Genomic DNA, 20,123 nt, shown 5'->3' on the forward strand with positions numbered 1-20,123 from the left:
TTTTCGACACTTCCAACTTTATAATTTATAAGTCTTAATAAACTTCACATTACCATATAATAAAAATACTAATACTTTATTGTGACACTATTTAACTCACATTAAATATTATAAATATGGTGCTTTTACAATTAACAGATAATGTGCATGAATAAATAAATATAGCACAAGAAAATAACGAAGCATTCATGATATGACTAGACTCTAACTCTCTAAACATAGCAGACAAAAAGTAACATTATGGCCGGAAACAATCAGACTAAAATTTACATGAAATATACATAATGAATTGATCTATTCATATTCTAAAAATTCATGTCTGCCTCTCAGCGTTGAAGTTGTAACAATATTTTTTATCTAATTCGACGAGCGTCATCCTTTTGATATTTGGTAGATCTGTAAACTGTATTGAAATATTTTATTAATGACAACATTAAATTTGAATCGATGATTAAATCACATGCGACTCACTTGGTTGTTCGATGATTGCTTGAGATTTGGATTCATACTAAATTTTATTCCTTCAAGAGCGTTCCAATTACCTAACGTATACGAACTGTACGCACACGGCAGAGGAAAGTTGCTAATCGAATGCGGATTGTCACGTGGCGGTACAGGCGGCGCTTGAGGAGTAGGCGGCGCTGGTCTGGACGGTTGCAAGTTATAAGAAGGGCTCAAAATTTCATAGTCGTCATTCGGAGATATCACATTGGCGCTTTTTTTGGAGTTCTATTATTAAAAAATATACATCACTATAAAACAAGTTGAGTAATTTTTTGTAGCGAATTTTTTTAATTAACTGATTGTGAGTAATTTTTCTACGCCCTTGAAATATTAATTTTCGAATCTACCTAAAAATTACAGAAAAGAAAACGAGTTTACAATACATCCGTGTAACTGAAAACTGACCGACATTAGAAAATATAGTGAAACGAATAACGTTTTATTAGTGTAAAAGCTATTCGTAGAAGACTGAAAAGAAGGGGTTACAAGGTCGTATTGTGTAGCATAAACCAGTTTTCTTGTGAGATACCACGATGTTTAGATGTGTAGTAATCGGACCAATTTCTTTAATATTAAATCAATGATTAGTTTACGTGTCATAGTATCACATTGTGTACTTTCATATTATTATTAATATTATTACACTATTTAGTATTATTTTTTTAATAGTTAAATGATATAGTTTGATTCGTTTGAATGTATCATAAATTCTTACATAAAAACATGATAAAAGTGACAAACCAAAAATTATGCAATAATAATACACTTTATACCAAATTATGTACTAATTTCAAACCTAGCATGTATATTTTTTGTTACCGATAATTTTATTAACAGTAAGAAATCTTAAATATAAATCAGATCATTGTATCTTTGTTACAAAAAATTGCAATCGAGTATAATTCCAGCAAAATATAACGCATTAAAATTACTACATCTACAATTTTATCAAAAAAATGATAAAAAATTACATGTTAAAATTTTAATTTTCTACTTAATGATTACATAATTGTAATCTAAAAACTTTATGTGTATTAACCTTTTAAGTAGTGAGTTAATTTATAACCTTTTATTAATTTGTTAGTATACACCTGGGAGTGAGTTAATTTTAAATATTTTTCCATAATTATTTCTGTTATTTATTTATTTTGAAAAGAAAAGATTTTTTTAATCAAAAGGACAATGCAGCAGAAATTTAAGCATTTTACAACTAATGCAATAGGAATTCGAACAACAAATTGCATTAAGAACGCCAACCCCAACATTGCCTTATAAAAAATGCCAGTCGCAGATAAGTAAAAGGGATGAGCGACACAATAGTAAAAGAACTGTTCCATAACTATGAACTAATTCATAGGAGTAGCTAAAGAAACCATTCCTCAGGTTAGTGCACGTCGTGGATTCATGTGGTATTTGACAACTCAATAAGCATAACTAATACCACTGCACTATCGTATCGAGTGCAAGAGTAAATATCTGGATTTTTTTATTTATATGTATGAGATTCGGGTTTTGACTGCTTGGTTTTCGATTGAAAGCTAAGCAGTCACCAGATAATAACTGGGAGTTAAGATTTGAGACGACATGAGACTGTATTGAAATTTGCAACGTGCCTCTGCAATAAGAAGTATTTTTACCGAAATTCACGCGATACGGCTGAAATCAACGTGTATGCAATTATATTCAATAGTTGTACTGTAATTACTGACACATATTATATAAAATAAATTTGATTAATATAGAAATAGTTATAAACCAACATTATCGTTCAACGGGCTCTTGTTATTCTGCAAATTGAGTCTGTTGAGTTCGACGACATGTGCAGACACTTTAGGAGGTCGTTCTGGTACTAATCTATAAAATAAAATAAAAAAGTGGTATTAGTTTAATCATTATATGATTAATTTATATGTATGTTTATTGTCAATATCTAGATATAAGGAAAACCACTTAATATATGTGAAATCAGGGATGTCATTTGGGAAGTGCAAGTGTGGCATTTGTGGCATGTCATTTAATGAAATACTATGATTCTTAATAAAATCGAAATATTACAAAAACGACCACTGACTAGCCAACTTTTGCCCACCTCATAGAAAAAGCTAAAATTACGTCCCTGATTCTAAACCAGAAATTCTTGGGTTATCACTCAGAGAAAATCTAAAAAAAGGCTCAAATTTATCCTGAAAATATTTTATAAAATATGCCTGAGAAATCATATCATACATTTTTAATGGTGGATATATATTTTTTCCAGTGAAAATATAATTTATCTGGTAGGTGCTAATAATTTTCTGTGTAAATAATATAAACGTTACAGTGAATGTGTATTTTTTTGGTAAAAATTATATTTTCACTAGTAGATTTATATTTCTACTAGCAAAGATATAATTTAACTGATAGGCTGCTCTAAAATATCTGTGAAACTCAACTTGACAGTTGCGAAACGTCCATTTGCTGTTGAAACCCAAACTTAACGTAATGAAAGTTCTAAAAGATTTTTATTAGGTCAAGTCCAAAATACAAACTAAGCCAGCTAAAAAAATAAGTGAAAGAAGAAATACCGACAGATGTCGCATATTTCTCTATAGTTGGTCTGCACTTGGATATTAGTCAAAAGCAATAAAATCGTGTCGGCGCCATCGCAGTGGGAACTCGGTAGCGAGCATTCCCACTGTGACAGCGCCAGCACGATTTTATTGCTTTTGATGTGGATTTTTGACTTCTGAGAAGGGATAATCGTTTTTTGCGCTCTCCTAATAGTCAAAATATGGTTTAGATATGCTTCATTCAATTGCAACATTGTTATAAAATGTCCAAGCATTTCCACTGCAACTTATTGCTGTTGACATAGATTCTAATTTAGAATCCACGTCATAATGAAATACTGATATTAGTAATTGTTACTTAATTTAAGAATTGCTTTTTCATATGACGAATATGCTAACCTTTCACCAATTTCTGGAGTAGATAATTTAGGCAGGACGTTCTCGTAGTTGTTGATGTCATCTTTTTCAATTACTTTATGTAATAAAGCATTTGCAGCACTGTTTATGCCTGTCTTGTAACAAATCAACATACCATTTATTTCCCTAAAATAAAAGATTATTTGTATTACATCATATATTTAATTAAATTATCAAATAATATATACCCCGCGTATTGAAACCCTAGCGGTGCCTTTTTTAATCGACTACAAATAATTATATCAGTCAATAAAGGTTGATTTTTTATGAGTTTGGGATCGATGGTTAGCATACAGCACAACTGTTTTCTACGCCATGCAGGTTTATTGGAGTCTGAAGTGATAGACACCAAGCTATAGCCGGAGGGGGTTATTTCACCAACGTTTGATATTAAAATACCAGTCATTTTGAATAATGATATATCTGAAACGCAACCATTTCCCATTAAATTACAACATGTTATTATTCCCATTAAATTACAACATATTTGTTAATTCTCACTTTCTGACTTTGATAGGCATAGATATCGACAAGTTCTCTTTCCGAATATCGCTTGCTGTTTCCACAAATCGGCGTCGGAATCTTCGTCGTACGTCTTGAGGACTGGAAAGAATCCTTCGGGACATTTACTTGAATTTTCGACTATTGCGATCGCAGTGAGAGGTCTTTCGTCTGGCAAACTTTGACTCAATGAACCCATCATTCCGATGATACCCTCAGTCTCTTTTGCTAAATAAAACTTAGATTTTGCCATAACAAACGTGATTCGTCAGATCTATAAATAAATAATATAGCTTGGAGATATAGAAACATAATTATTTCTTAATATTCATCAAATTATAATAATTACAGTTAAATAATGAGACTTCGGTCATTGAAAAGCATTCGTTTCTCAATTTAACACGCATTCCATATAAGAAAGAAAAATTCATTAGCAATAGCATTAGTAAAAGGAAAAACACGCCCAAACAGATATCTCATGAAATACTCATTTTATGTATCAAATAAATAAAATTACAAAATTTCAATTTAATAAATGCCAAATTTCTTACATAATAATCAGCTAGTTTGTCTAAAACCATTGTAAATAAGAAACCATACGGCGATACATGTATACTACTCCATCGGTCACCGACACACGATTGTTGCCAGTAGACATAAAAATAATAATGAACCAAAAGAGCTAAAATGCTATTTCTTTAATCTAAAAAAATATAATTCAGTTAAAACACTTTATTTAATAACGCTTACGCTCAACAAACACAACTATAATAAGAAAATGTGGCTAGTAATGCTAATATAAAAAACAATATAATTAAGTAATATTAAGTAATATTAAAATATATTTTTTTTTAAATTGCAAGTAAAATACTTTATATTAGTCAAATAAATTAAGATAAATTATATATTTATCTTAATTTATTTAAGCTTCAAATGGTTTAGGATTTTAAACAGCCATTGAAACATTTTTTTCCGTCTGGGAGGTCGTTTTGCGTTTTCGTTTACATTTAACCTTTTTTATATTCTTATCACTGATTGATGAAACACGTTGAATTTTTGGGGTATTTACTTACCAATTTATTGATTTATTTAGCTAATATAGCTAATTGTTTATACACTAAATAAATTTAATCAAAACATGTATATAAAATTAATATATATATATATAAATACTAAAACATTCATCTTCAATATTTTTAGAACATTCAACCATTCCAATCCGTCAATCATACTATTACAACTAAAAAATATATGTTTATTTAAAATTACTCACATTGCCCTATTTTATAATTTCCCAATATTGTTTTTTTCAAATTTATTAAGCATGTATAATATCTTTGCAGAATAATTAAAGTGGGGCAATATAATCCTATCGTAGATTATTTTTTGTGTGGAAAAAACTGCTTGTTGTGTCATAATTTTACTTTTAACTACGTACATCATAAAATAGTTGGTTTTTATTTTTTTGTGTGTATTTTATTATTTTAATTTTTGTGCTATTTTATTGCTACGTGTTAGTAAGTACGACGGCACGCGCAAATTTGAGAGTTGCGAAACGTCCGTTTGCCGTTCAAACATAAAGGAATATAATAACGGTAAAATGGTTAATTTGTTTAGGTTATGTTTGGGTAACTAATATTAGAATATTTTTATACCAATGTTATTTATATACAGTTTGAAGAGATACTGTATAATTTAAGTTACTTTGCAGATTTTTTTCTATGAAAGTTTTACCTAAAAAAATTCAATTAATTTTGGTTATAGGTTAAAAGTATACGTTTGCATTATTCATGCTGTAAGATACGACGTTTTAAAACTTTTTAAAGTAATATATGCATCTTTGAAATCTGACTTTAAAATTACGAAAATATTTGATATGCATAATGTAGAGAAAGCATGCCAAACATTTAAATTTATTATGAAATACAGCATAAAAACTGCGTAAATCAAATATAAATAAATGTATAATAATAAGTCAGTTTATCAGACATAGTTGAATACTAAAAATATGATTTTAATTTTGAATATAGCACATGCATTAATAACATGTGATTTTGGTAAAATTAGTAAATTTTAGTTTCTAGTTTGTTGGTCGTTACATCCTTGTATTAAATTCAAATAAAATTACATCTAAACATTTTCTTTCGTTTGTTTAATTTTCTATTGTTTTATTATTACTTTCACTATTGCGAGGTTTTTTAATGGAGAATTGGAACCAATTTTTTAAAAATATCAAATATTTAGAAGAATTGTCTGGACAATTTAACCCAATGTCCAAAAATATAAAAAAAATCAAAACTTCAAATGAAAAATATTGCAAAGCTTGTGGTAAAAAATTTGACGATGAAAATTCTGAATCAAATATATTGAAATCTAAAAATGTAAACAGCTTAAAAGATAACCAGGGAGGTTCCTCAGATACCATTTTAATTAAATCACAACAGAATCAAAAATATAACCAAAACGATGAATTTGACGAGCTTAATAAATATATGGAAGAAAAATCTGAAATTGTAAATGAAAAAATTGAAAGTGTCATAAATAATTCTAGTAATGTGCACAACCAAAAAGAAGAATTAAACAAGATCAACAAAAATGTAGAAAAACAATGTAATATTGGGGAGAAAAAAAATCAGGGAAACAATGACAATAAAACTACTAGAAAACCAAAAAGAACTCGGCTCGGCCAAGATTTGAAATACATGTCATCTGACGAAAATTTATATTTCAACTCCAGGAATGACGATAACCGTAATGCATACAAGTCGACACTGAATGTGGCTAATCAAATTAAAGATACCAAATCGCCTGATGTAGTAAACGTGACAAACAAAATTTCCGATCGATATAAACATGTTAAACCAAAGTATTTGGATACAAAACCAAAACCGAAAGGGAATTTTCAAGGATTACTTTCCGGCATTCCAACTGTTTCCAGATCTGGTCTAATGTCATGCACATCCTTGTCTAAAAACTGAGTTATATTATATACTATTTTCATTTATAATTAAATAAATTTATGTATATTTCAAGTATGTTATCTTATTAATAGTAAAACATTTGTATGTAACAACTATATGCTGGCGACAATAGAAAAATCAGTTTATAGATTTTGACAATAATGGCATTATATAACTTTGCATTCAGGTATGAATAGGGCATGAGTCAGTCTCGATACATGGTTCATTTGGTAGCCTAGTGGTTCAAGCGATACTATTAACTCTATGTCTTGATGTTGAAATCTTCCTACTATTCTTCTCAACAATACTTTGTGTACAAGATAGCATATTGTGGTCCCAACTTCAAAAATCTTTATAAAACAATAACATGCATTTTAATGTCAATATCCCCCATTTTTTAAATCTAGCTTATAATTGAAAGCCTTTGTAAATTTTATTTTACTCAAAGTCCAGCTAATACATTGTTATAATTTAGTGCCGAAGTAACGTGTTTTGCATGGCAAGCACCATAGAAGACGCACATTGTCCTCAACTTGGCAATCTTTCGTTCGTATTGTTTCTATTCACATATCAAGTACACGTGAATGGTTCTTCTTGATTCACATTCTTGCATCTCCATGTATATGCACGTTCACCCGACTACATTACATGGATTTTTTTAATTGGTGACTCAATATCCCTAGTGTTTGGAGCAGTATCTTACAAGGCCATTGAATTTACTGAAAATTCTTTCTACATATTCAGCGAAGGCAGATTATCTTTACGAAGAACGCTTCCAAGCAAAACAGTTGGAATCATTACTTATATCTTTCCAGTTTTTTTATTAGATGGAAATTTCTTTCCATCTGATTAATTGACAGGTTGAATTTTTGATTTTTTTTACTTTCAATTCGTTCTCTAGGTTCAAATATCAGTAGTATAATAAGTTCAATAATCAGTAAATAAATATTAGCAGTATACAAAGCTAATACAATATTGGTTGTAATAGTATACCATCTTGAATTTGTGAAATAGTTTTATTATTCCGTTCATAATGCACACAATTTATTCATATATGATAATTAAAAATAGCTCAACAATCTGTACACAATACCCCATTTATTTAATCTCAAAACTAGACAAATCTTTTCTTCACCTTCATTTAAAAATCAGAATGATAATTAGCACCAAATACTAATCGTTATTCCACAAAATAGTACACATTTATGCATAAAATTATTTAATTTGTTTCTTTCGGTAAAATGAAAATAAAAAAATGCTTCATAAAGGACACAAGAACCATGTACAGACCGAAACAATATTTCTTTTCCTAGGCGTTGACAGATAGTCCGTTTTGTAAGAATGTTGACAATTACATATTTTGATAAATAATAATTAAATGTGTCCATGAAAATTATCAATTATCTTGATCATTTTATGATAAATTTATTATCTAATGTTACAATATTGTAGCTAATGATTAAACTAAAGCCCTCGTAGACTAAAAAGCAAATAATTTATGAAAATTACCATAAAATTTTGCAGTAGCAAAACAAGGGGAGTTGTCAGTCAATCAAAAAAATGTATTTTTTCTCAACCATTACTTCATTTATTATTATTATATATATACATATGTATATACCATAGTCTTCCCCTTAAGAATTTGTAAATAATTAAAAATATTTAATATATTATATATCTTTCTTAACATCCATGAAGGGTCTAAAACTAAAATAAGCAAAATAATAAATAAGCTACTAAATACTAATAATAAAATACATTTAAATTTACCCATTTTATTTTATATTTAACTTTAAAATAATCATTATAAAATAATTTTACATTATATAGTGCTAAAATACCTCGAGTCGAAATCTTTCAAAGTTAGAACGACTGTTAGTATTAGTAATTTTACATAATAAGAAAAATAATATTTAATTCAAATTAAAAACATTTCAATATCGTACTCTTTATCATAAATTAAAAAAAAAATAATAATTAAAAAAATGTTTTTTATTAGATTAAGAAAATACAATATTGAATCACAAAGGCGTACAATAAATATGTAATTGGTCACACCTTACATTTTCGGATTCGTTAAAATATAAATATGTATTTACATCCGAAGACCTGGTTTCTGTCTGTTGTCGATCTCGTGTTATGCAAAAATCTTAGTTTTGAATTCCAGTGCCTAGTTTATTTACGCATTTTAATTAAACGATCGGTCGCAGATGATTTTTTCAAATTAATTTAACAACATTTGGATTATAATAATTTTTTATAACAACTACCGAATTGCATAACCATTCTATATGTTGCCACTTTTGCTCTGCCGCTCACCTGTGAAGTTCAAACCTAATATATCTTGTGAGTAAGTTAATAAAAAAATGTTTAAAAAGAAAAATATATTCAAAATTATACAAGTCACCGACATGTTTGTACAGAATTGACGACGAGCGAGACGCAGAGGAACGTCGCGTTCGTCGTAAATCAAAAACGCTAAACGATCAAGTGTCCAGGAATGCAACGATCTAAAGTTCGATAATAACTGATGGTTCCCCATAATTACTTTGTATTAATATTATTTAAAAGAATATTAAGAAAAATCAATCACAGAAGTAACCGTCGGAATGATTAAAAAAAATCGTTAGAGAAAAGAAAATAATCAATTAGCACTCTCTGCGGACACATATGAGATTTTTTGTATATGACTACGACTTAGACTTGTCTGGCAGAAATAATTTACCGTTTTTTGCAAAAACGGGCTTTGGAGCATTAGAAGATGTACTAGCTTGTGATTGAATTTGGTAAGCTAAAGGATGTATTTTGAATCCGTACAATCTGAAAAGAAAAAAGACACAATTGTTAAAAGTACAAAAATTAACAGAAGATAATATATTAGTTTTCGACATTACCTCGGTACAAATAGATTCACAGCCCTTTTAGGACGATATTCGGGATGCACCATAAATAACATATGTGGAAAGCCGGTGCCGAAATAAGCTCCGTCGGTATGCTGATGGCGAGACGATTTTGGCGTATATACGTCCATACACTTTGGACAATAAGACTTTACCATCGCTTCTCCCGGAACATCTGATAAACCTGATTAAATACGCAAATATTAGCAATCTCTTACTTGCGATTGTTTTAAAGTTTTATTTACCAAGAGGTAGCATCGGTTGCGATTCACAATATACTCGCGGACAATGTCCAAATTCGCCCGCTTGATATTTTTCCAACATTTGTCCTATACCTCTGTAAAATTGAGTGCACGTTTAATTATTGGCAGTCCAGCGGCATCGGCTATAAACAAAACAACTTACTTATTAGTCAGAATGTATCGGGCGTGAATCAAACCGTATAACATTTCAGCGGCTTGTTCGATCAAATCCGATTGATGAGGATTATCATCTATGTCGTCCTCTGAAAGTAGTAAGAATAAAATATGACCAAGAGGTAGGGTTTTTATTGTTTTATTTATAAATTAACTTTCAGGGTCATCATCAGCAATGGTTATTATTTAGGAGAGTGATTTAATAAAAAGAAAGTAAACATAATTTTTTTCTTCACATTTTGTACCTAGAGACATTGAGGATTTCGAAGGAGACTATAATATGGTGTCAAATTTAAACTTATGTAAGGATATGCATCATGTTTTAAAAACTACTATGATCTTTATTTTAATTAAATTGTTAAACATTTGCAAAAGTAGTGTCTAACATTCACTATATAATTTAATATTTAAAGAGTATCAAATTATATGTTAGGTATTTGAGTTTTAAAATACTTAAAATAATAATTATAATGAAATAAATTGAAAATTAGATGAAAAAAAAAACAATTGTATCTCTCACAATATATTTCTTAAAGATTTCAAACAATATAAATATTAATAGGTGGGCAATGGTGGCTTTGGGGGATTTGGTGGGCAATGGTGGCTTTGGGGGATTTGGTGGGCGATGGCGAAGCCGTGGAGGATGATAGGCAAGTGTGCAAAAAGCTTTGTGTTCAAAAGCAAACTTGTGAAAATGTTTTAGACATTTTAAATTAATAATAAAGTAAACATCTTTTTAATAAAATATAATGCATTTTAGGATCATTTGAAAGTGCCCACTGTAATCGTTTTTCTAGGTACCTATGGGTATACAAAAAAAATCAAAATAAGTAAATAATACTCGCTTACTTTGATTTTTTTTTAAATTGCGAATACTATTTTTATAAATAGTAAATATTTAATATAATTGGAAAATATTAAAATAAATAGCAAAAATATAATATTATTTTCTTTCTTTGATATTAGTCAATAATATTGGTGAAAAATTTTTGTAGTGTGCATTTTTTGCAGTTCCACAAATAAAATATAATATATAAAAATAAATGGCAGCACTGCATTTAAGTGTATATTTATATTTTATATATTAACCTAAGTAAACATAATAGTAGCACGATCTGCATTACACACAGGCGCATAAAAGCTTTTTTGAAGGAAATTGAATCTAAATAAGATTTACTGTTACATGCTGAAATATGATGATTAAGTCGAGGCAAAGTACTTAATAGATTTGTAGAGTGCTTTGATGATATACAAATATTTCTTTACGAATTAGATTAAAATGATCGTTTTTAAAACTTTTGTTCTTAAAAGACACAATGAACCATTACAATGATTTCAACGTACGACTTCAAGACATTGTGGAAAGAATTGGAAAAACGGAAGATGTGTAGTCATCTTTACACAATATCAACGTTGTGGGCATCACTTCATCTTTAAAAATATGACTTTGCCATTTTATCCGTGTTTGGTTCTATTTAAAATATTTAAGCAAATATTTACACACATGAAATTTATTTTAAGAACAGGAGCAGCTTAACTATCGAAAATTCAGACGCTTGTATTCCTTTTAAGGTAACCAAGTATAAACAAGACTTGACTAAATTGACATCACAAATTAAGCATCAGGGGAGCCATTGATAACGAAGAGAACCTTAATAAATAAAGTTCATAAATTAATGAACTAAAACTTGACAATTATATTAATTAAAAATTTTATAATAATTACAATTGGAATTTTGTTTTTTATGTTTAAAGTTTAAAATCATATTGTAATTATTTTCTCAATAAAATTTATCTTATTATTCACTAAAGACAGTTTTAAAATGAAAATACCCAATTACTCGAAACGCCTTCTTTAACACTTTCGTGGCCGGTGATGCATATGTGGCATCATTATGGGTTGGATCATTGGCGGCCACATGATGCGAATATGCATCATGTTTGCGCCGACCGTTCTTGGCCGGGGATCAGCATATACATCATGTTTTCATTAAGTTAATGAATTAAATGCCACAAAAAAATTAAATATAAGTTTTTTGTTAAATGTTGCAAAATCTTGGATTTGCAGTGAATATTAATGTTAAATGTTGCAAAATCTTGGATTTGCAGTGAAAAAGCGTCTCAAATTCCCTAACTGGACCTTCTCGCACTACAACCGCGTGCACTCCATAAATCTCAAAATTTATTTAAAAAAAAACATTTTTCATAAAAAAAATTCCTGAACATTCAAGGTTGAAAACTGTTTATAAATGTTTATTGGTTCATTTTACGCACAATGCAAAAAAATCTTAATTATAGAACAATTACTTCAAAAGTTATAGCGATTTTTCAAAAAAATAAAATAAATACGATATTGTAAAAATCGCCAGCCATTAGCGTAAGTTTGTAACGATTTAATCCAGCTGCATAGTGTTAATAGTCACATTTTGGTTGATTTTGAACTGCAGCCAAAAAAAGGTTACAGACGCCTGATTTAGACCAACAGGTATAATTTCAACATCATTAGAATTAGCATAATCAAACACAAAATACTATTAATTGTTATTATTTATATTTTAACTATATCCATATAAATTAAAAAGAAAATAAATGTCACAATATAGTTTCACTTATTGGTATACAAATTGTGAACACCCGAGGTAATCTCAAAAATACAATATAGGCAATAAAACTGTCCGCTCGTAATTCACCGACTCAAGGGAAGAGCGATAGGACACTATTGAGACAGGTGCAAGGGAACTTAAATTTTATTACCAAAAAACCCATATTACCACAATAAAGATACCTTCATCGGGTTAATTAAGGTAAGGAAGGTATATATTTAAGTTATGTTTATTGAAATTCTCATCTACAACATTATAAAAAAACCAATGCAAAATACATAAAGGCAAATGTATAAAATCAATGTTTCATTTAAGAGCAGTGATGATTCTGGTGCACACTCTGAGTATTACAAACCTGAAGATGATTTAGGCTCACTTAGGATTTAAATATTTTGTTGAACCATAAATATTTTAAAATGTATTAGTTTCGTGCCACTGATCGTCAACCAGCGGTACAAGAGAAAACTATAAAATTTTAGCTTTTAACCGCGGATGACACATATAGAAGTCATCAAGAAAATCGCCAGTATACATTGGGCACCTAAAGGTGTCATGGACCTCTGAGCCTTGTAATATTTTTTTTTGTATTATTTAAGGTTGAATTTATTGAAATAATATTTAAATTACTTATGGCGTAAATAGGTGCTTCCCCACATATTTGCAAATTTCAAAATGGTGTGCAAAAATATCAGCTGCGGTAAAAGGTTTAATAAAAAAAAATGTTTGTTTTAGTTTTTTTCAAGTAGCTACCAATCCAGTACAAAATCACTCTCGAGGATAAATGGTCAAAAGAGAACGATTTCAAAAATATATTGGATACTACATTTGCACGACAACCAAGATATCAATAACAAGGAAGCAAGTCATCAAAATAAAATTAACATTAAAAGTCAATTTGAATATGAAGCAAGTGAAAACACTTTTTTCCAGAGGAGTCATTTATAAATATGTAATTAATTTCAAGAAAAAAGTTTATTTCACAATGTATAAACAAAATATACTCATATGTATTGACTAACTCGAATTGCAGCAATATATATTGATTTATTCAATATTACGACATATACAACTGAAAAACTAACAAGACCTGATCTTCAATTTACGTCTTAAATTATTTTACAATTATATAGCAATCTACTGCAAATAATTTCAAAAATAAAAGGTTGTAAAATATACACGGACTAATTTTATACCAACCTTCTGCTTCCTGACGAATAATTTAAGTTAAAAATACATTTAACAGGGACAATTATTGGGAACATAGTCGAAACAGTCGAAAGAATAAAAATATGTGGAATAGAATAAACTATTAAGCCACTAAGAACACTATTAATAAATAAAAATGGTAGGTTTTATAAAAATAAAATGAAACAAGGCTATTTTTTATAAAAAATAATTTTAAAAAATCATAGCAAAAAAGTAGTTTTTTATAACTAAAATGGTTGTCATTATTACTATTGCTATAAATTTCATAATCTGCAAAAAAATGATTGATTTTATTAAAATTGTTAATCAGAGTCAAAGCATAATTAAAACTTAGAATCAGTAAATTTGGAATCGACTCATCAGCAGATTTTTTTATATATATGTATTTTTTTTATTGTTATCTATTATTACAGTTTATAATTAATAATGTCACTATGCACGACCTAGCTTGATTATTTATCTGTGATTTTAGGAAAAGATAGTAATTATAAATTTTATAGAAAATATTAATTCCGATATTCCATACGGTAGAAAATGAAAAACAGTATGTTTCATATGGAATTCGAACCCAGTTCTATTAGATATAATTCACCGAGTATACCACTGGTCTATCATGCTGGTTAATAATATATATATATATATATATATATATACACACATATATACATGAATTGTTAAACACCATGTACAATTTTGTAAATTTGTGGACCGTTCTAGCTTTTGTTTCCTGATTTAGGTGTCACACTTTCAAGCAAGTAAACATTACAAAATAAGAGAAAGAAATTATCCATTGTAATTAATAATAGAATTACAAAGTGTACCACATTATTACAAAGTACACCTCATTATTACAAAGTGTACCAAATCTCCATTCCATAGTTTCAAATAGTTCCAAAGAAATTTAAATTTTTTTATACAAAAAAAATATGGGTTTCTATAACACTTTGCGCCCATAACGTGAGTGGGACTCACCAGCACTTTATTATTACTCGGATGGTGCGTCAGACGCACCATTTCAATTAATGAAATATAATGTTGATTTCTTGGGTATTTCCTGTGCATGTTTTAAATGACGTTTTTAGTGTTGTAGACAAGTGTTTCAAGAATCATATCTTATCAAATAAATATAAGTTTTACCTAAATCAAACCGGGGAGAGATCATTTATAGCGATAAATCGTTTTTTATTACTAAGTTTAAAGATAGATGTGCCGTAGCTTTCTCCTGAAGGTAACAGTTGGCGATCGTCCTTCAGTTGACACGCGTTGGTGATGTTTTTATTGCCTATTGTTTTTTCGACAGTGTCTCGGGTGTCCGCAATTAGCATCTAAGTGAGACTATATAGTGACTGATAATTTTGTTTTAATTACTTATTTTATTAAATTGTATTGTGAAAAAAAATCAGTGCTATGGCTGGATATAGCTAGTAGATTACGGGAAATAGCTGGTGAGCTTCTCCGCCCACGAGCCAATTTAGTTTAACATAAGGCCTGCTTATTGTCCACACTAGAGACAGATTGCAGAGAAAGGAAAACAAAAAAATGTCTGAATTAGTGATTGTAATATGTTCTGTAATGATGATGATGGAGAGGATTTCATGCTTGATTTTTCATCTTTTAATGATGCTAGTGAAAAAAGTGACATCGAAATTAGGGCTGTTGGTGTAAATCGAAGATGGAATGCAAGCGATTTAAATAATAGCGACGAAGAAGCGGTACCTCAAAAAAATCACACCACATCAAAAAATTGGAGAATAATAACTGGAAACGACAGTGTGACTTATAAATACCTATATTTGACACCAAGTTCCCCCAAACTGTATACAAAATATTGATTATTTTCGAAACCAATAGATACGCAAGTATACGGATTTCAAATATGACTTTATCGTCAAGATCTACATGGCATAATTGATTAAAGTTAACTTTGATGAAATAAAAGTGTTTCTTAGAGTAATTTTTAATATGGGACTGTGGCTTGCAAAATGTATGCAGGATTATTTTTTCACTCGTGATAACTGCAATTTTGCATTTGACATAGAATTGAGAAAGTCAATCCATATTTAAATTTACTGGATCAACATTTCTGAAAACATTATGTACCCCTGTGGAGAAACGGTACAATTTTGTATTTCTGCGTTTTAAATAGTGTGTCAGTTCATTGGTGACGATTCGTTCCAGAGAATATCAGAAGAGACAAATCGATATCAGGAGAAAAATCACCATAAATACGTAATTTCGGCTCACTCGTGAAAATGGAATTTAAGAAATGGTTAGATTTCTTTAGTTATAAATTATAGCAATAGTTTAAAAAATACTAATCCTAAAAATTAAAAGTTGGTATTTTAGAAAAACAGTGAGTCCACACCACACAAATATGAATATTAAATATTGAATTTCATCAGTGTCAATATATAGAATATAAGGTTTTAAAAATGATTGGTACACGATTCACAGTTTTATGGTAACTGATTTCATTATTACAAATACATAAGTTTTATCGATTTTTTTAACTATTTTAGTTAATATATCATTAGTAACATCTTTGGCTAAAGTGCTAACAACATGTGATTTTGTTATATGAATTTGAAATGACAAAATGCACAAATTTGTGCACATGCTATTCAATGTGTTTCATGGGTACAGATAGTACAGAAAAAAACATTATAAACAATATGGAACTCGTGAAAATGTGCATCACAAATGCACACCCAACCAGAAAAAACTTATTCAAAGAACATCCACTGAAAAAAGAAAATACTTTGGCGAATCAAAATAATAGTATTAGTGTAAAAACAAATTGTAGAAGAGTGTTTATAGATCTTTTCAATTCAAGTGGGTTCAGTTCTAAATGATATTGAATGGTTGCTTAGCATTATTACCACTGCTGATTTGAGTTACTCGGGTGTGGCAGCAATTGAGCGATATTTCTGCTTTAGTTTAAATTTAAAAAGTTCACGATCACAGCTCAATTGACTAATGGTAACGAAAAATTACACCATTAAGAGATTTGAACTCCTGCCAAAACCACTTGATCAGTTTTGTTGCTAGCAAGTCTCGGGAATAGTTCAGCTACCGGAAAGATGGAAACTGTATGGTATTCAATATTTGGCATGCCGTATTGAATATAAAAAATGTCAGGAAGATGTCACGGAGAAACCTCTAGCGGGCAACTCGATCAGCTATCGAAGAAATTAACTGGTGTAAAATGAAATTAAAGATGACATTTTATTTTTGAATGTCAATTTTGTATTAAAATAAATTTGGTTTCGGATTCAGAGAGAAAGTGAGCAAATTTACATAATAGATGAAATATCGGTGCGAAGAGAGATGTGGGAAACGAGAAATGAAAAATGAGTGTTGCCATGGTGAAAAATGCGGTGGTGGTGATGAGCCCCTGGAACATAACCTGCGCGGCGCGGACTCACCCGTCTCGAGGTCGAGGATCATGTCCATGGCCTGGCGGTAGTGCGGCACTTGCTCGTTGAGCCCCGTCAGGTTGAACTTGTCCTGGATGTAGTCCTCGTCGACCTGGAAACGTCGCGTCGTGAGTCGAAGGCGAGGGGCAAGGGGCGAGGGTGCGGGACGGGAAATGTTACCTCGCAAAAGAACTCGTTGCCGCGGAGGCCGCAGAACCACGAGATCCAAGACACCTCCTCGGAGCTGCTCATGGTATCGGAAGCGTCGGTCGTCGTCGTTAGGTCTTAAGACGCCTCGAGAGCCTCGACCGCCGCGGCGACCGCTTCCTCCAGCCGAGACCGCGGCCGCGACGCCCGAGAACACCGAACACCGCACACCGCACGGCGCACGCGCTTTTGATTCTAACGCCGAACAAAAGCGACCATAGCCCGCGGCCAAGCTTCCACCTCTAATATCATTAGCGACGCGAGGAAGGCAAAATTTACAAGTTTGGGACAACCAGAGGGAACATAGTAAACTATATTGTTGCTAAATACAAAAAATAATAACAGAAATTGGTAGTAACAAAGCAGATGTTTACTGATATTAATAAATTCATTTCATTTAAAACAGTATGCGAACAAATAAAAACCGTAAACAAATTATATTGGAAGTCAAAGCAACTACGCTGAAACATCCAGCACCAACAAATAGTGATCAGAGACGACCTTAATATTCATTCGAATGTGAAAACGTTAGTGTGAGATTGACAGGCGTAAGCCCAACGCGTTACAACGGGGTAAATATGAACCAATCAGACACAATCTGGTCAGCAAAGAAAACAGATAAATTAATGACAAGACGGCAAAATTAGTGCTGATTAAAACAATCTCGTTTAAATCACCACTAAATTTTGCTTTGCAAAATAAAAATCAGTCAGATGAATCTCAAATCATAAATACCTGTATCAATGAATTATTCTCGGATTTCCAAGTATCAAAGAGTAATTGATCGGTATTAAATTACGTATCTCTTGAATCTTATTTCTTAAGTTCCAATATTATTGTTATATGATAAAGCTTATATCATGTATATATTTTTTTATATATTAAACTAAATTATGTTTTATTGTTATGTCTAAGACTGCCGGTGTCTCAGTCGCACACCTCTCTCACTCTGTCACACGCTCGCATCAGCACGGTGTTTTGTGATCGTGCGAATGAGGCACAACGTTTCACCGGCAGCCTCTATGTATGACAATGTAAATAAATAATAATATATTGTTGCAAAATTATCCTTTTTATAGTGAATTTATGTATTATAGTATAGAAATGTACCTTTATCAATGATAATGATTAATATCATACTGAATATTTTCTTTCCATTTTTTCCGGGTTGTTTGCATCACTAAATGGCATCATAATAATCTAATAATTATTAAAAAGTCAAATTTTAGTAATTCCTGCCCTTTTCCCGATATATAATCACCAATTTTCGGTGTTTATTTTTTATACTTACTGTAAATAATACAATTCACCGTCTGTTCTATATATTTTTGTATTTAGGCACTTGTAGCTAAAAAAAGCAGGGGGCGCCGAAATGGGGCTTGATTTTTTAAATTTCGCTCTTCGGCCACTAGTGATTTACTTTTATAAGCCACTAGTGAGTACTTATATCATTTCTAGCTGTCTCGTGTCCCAAGACTTTACAATCTTTAGACAGTTACAGAACATAACTTTACTAAACTGTAATTCTATATATTAATTCATTAAAAATATAATAATGCGTGGCGCAGTCTGGCAGAGCTGCGCGATAAAAAAAACTGTGCGCTCCCAATAGGGGCGCTCTTGAAGCTCTACAAGTAGAGTGGGCACCGCCGCACCATACGTCACGACTTTGTTAATTTTGTGCCGCCAATATTTAATTATTTTTATTTTTTGAAACCAGCATCACCGACCTTTTCGTGTGTAGAGCGGCAACGCCAAGGCCCCCCTTCTCTCGTTCTAGTTGAAGTTTGCAATTGTAAATTGCTAGGGCGGGGTTGTGTATGAGGCCTACACCTATTTATATTTATTTATTTATTTTCATTAAGGTTCATTAAGGCCAAAATTTGGCGGCACTTGGGTAACACTGGCGTTACGGTTTTTCCCTCGACTGACAACCCTTGACGCCCCGTATATTGTATTCTACTATGTAAACAACTTCATATCACAATGAAACATTACTCCAGCGACTCAATCTGTGTCTAATTGCCATCCTGTCGCTAAAGTATCATTGCTTCCATTACTTTTAAATAAATCGTAGAATATGCACTTTTAAATGTGCATTTTAATGTCGTTATAATCATTTTACGGTTAAAATTGCTACATGAAAGGAAAACATACTGATTAAAATTATGTAAGAAGTGACCCTTTTAAATTGATGTTTTCATTATATATTTTTAATGTTAAATCAATAAAAAACAGTGCCGTTATTTTTTGCCGTAAATGGGGGCATTTGCCCGTCCTTGAATTTGGCTAGAAATACTACGAATCCTAATGGAATCGAAATATTAAAAAACGATCGCTGACTGGCTACCGTTTGCCTCCCCCCTCCCGCTTTTGGAAAAATCTGAAATGACGTGCTTGACTCTAAGCCAGAAATTATCGGTTATCCCTAAAAAAATCTATAA

General features: G+C 30.7%; 2 protein-coding genes across 3 annotated transcripts; both read right to left on the reverse strand.

Moving 5' to 3' along the window:
• Positions 1-57: 57 nt before the first annotated feature.
• On the reverse strand, positions 58-4,623 carry Mvb12 (multivesicular body subunit 12-like Mvb12). 2 transcript variants are annotated; one of them, XM_088184088.1, is made up of 7 exons: positions 4,523-4,623; positions 3,972-4,245; positions 3,659-3,893; positions 3,453-3,596; positions 2,265-2,358; positions 472-729; positions 58-403 (listed from the first exon to the last, which is right to left on the reverse strand). In XM_088184088.1, exons 2-7 carry the CDS (start codon positions 4,222-4,224, stop codon positions 314-316), a joined length of 1,074 nt encoding a protein of 357 aa, XP_088040214.1. In that variant the 5' UTR covers positions 4,225-4,245; positions 4,523-4,623; the 3' UTR covers positions 58-313. The 2 variants fall into 2 exon arrangements, with proteins under 2 accessions (XP_088040214.1, XP_088040213.1); XM_088184087.1 differs by having other exon boundaries at positions 4,321-4,620.
• Positions 4,624-8,904: 4,281 nt separating this feature from the next.
• Positions 8,905-17,876, reverse strand: CkIIbeta (casein kinase II subunit beta). The gene is made up of 6 exons (XM_088185077.1): positions 17,653-17,876; positions 17,482-17,584; positions 10,237-10,336; positions 10,077-10,168; positions 9,826-10,015; positions 8,905-9,751 (listed from the first exon to the last, which is right to left on the reverse strand). The coding sequence occupies exons 1-6, from the start codon at positions 17,722-17,724 to the stop codon at positions 9,622-9,624; spliced, it is 687 nt and encodes a 228-aa protein (XP_088041203.1). The 5' UTR covers positions 17,725-17,876; the 3' UTR covers positions 8,905-9,621.
• Between the last annotated feature and the right edge of the window lie 2,247 nt (positions 17,877-20,123).

This window comes from Plectrocnemia conspersa, unplaced genomic scaffold (assembly GCF_051122295.1).
Source record: "Plectrocnemia conspersa isolate PC_06_02 unplaced genomic scaffold, ASM5112229v1 ptg000004l, whole genome shotgun sequence".
NCBI classification, from domain to species: domain Eukaryota; kingdom Metazoa; phylum Arthropoda; class Insecta; order Trichoptera; family Polycentropodidae; genus Plectrocnemia; species Plectrocnemia conspersa.

Bases quoted from the DNA above. Each gene is read 5' to 3' on its own strand.
- Mvb12 (XM_088184088.1), bottom strand. From the start codon at position 4,224: ATGGCAAAATCTAAGTTTTATTTAGCAAAAGAGACTGAGGGTATCATC. The intron at 3,894-3,971 runs GTGAGAATTAAC...GTTGCGTTTCAG, and splicing joins ATGCCTATCAAAGTCAGAAA to ATATATCATTATTCAAAATG. The intron at 2,359-3,452 runs GTTAGCATATTC...TTTATTTTATAG, and splicing joins ACTCCAGAAATTGGTGAAAG to ATTAGTACCAGAACGACCTC.
- CkIIbeta (XM_088185077.1), bottom strand. From the start codon at position 17,724: ATGAGCAGCTCCGAGGAGGTGTCTTGGATCTCGTGGTTCTGCGGCCTC. The intron at 17,585-17,652 runs GTAACATTTCCC...CGACGTTTCCAG, and splicing joins GCAACGAGTTCTTTTGCGAG to GTCGACGAGGACTACATCCA. The intron at 10,337-17,481 runs GTGAGTCCGCGC...TACTACTTTCAG, and splicing joins GATCCTCGACCTCGAGACGG to AGGACGACATAGATGATAAT.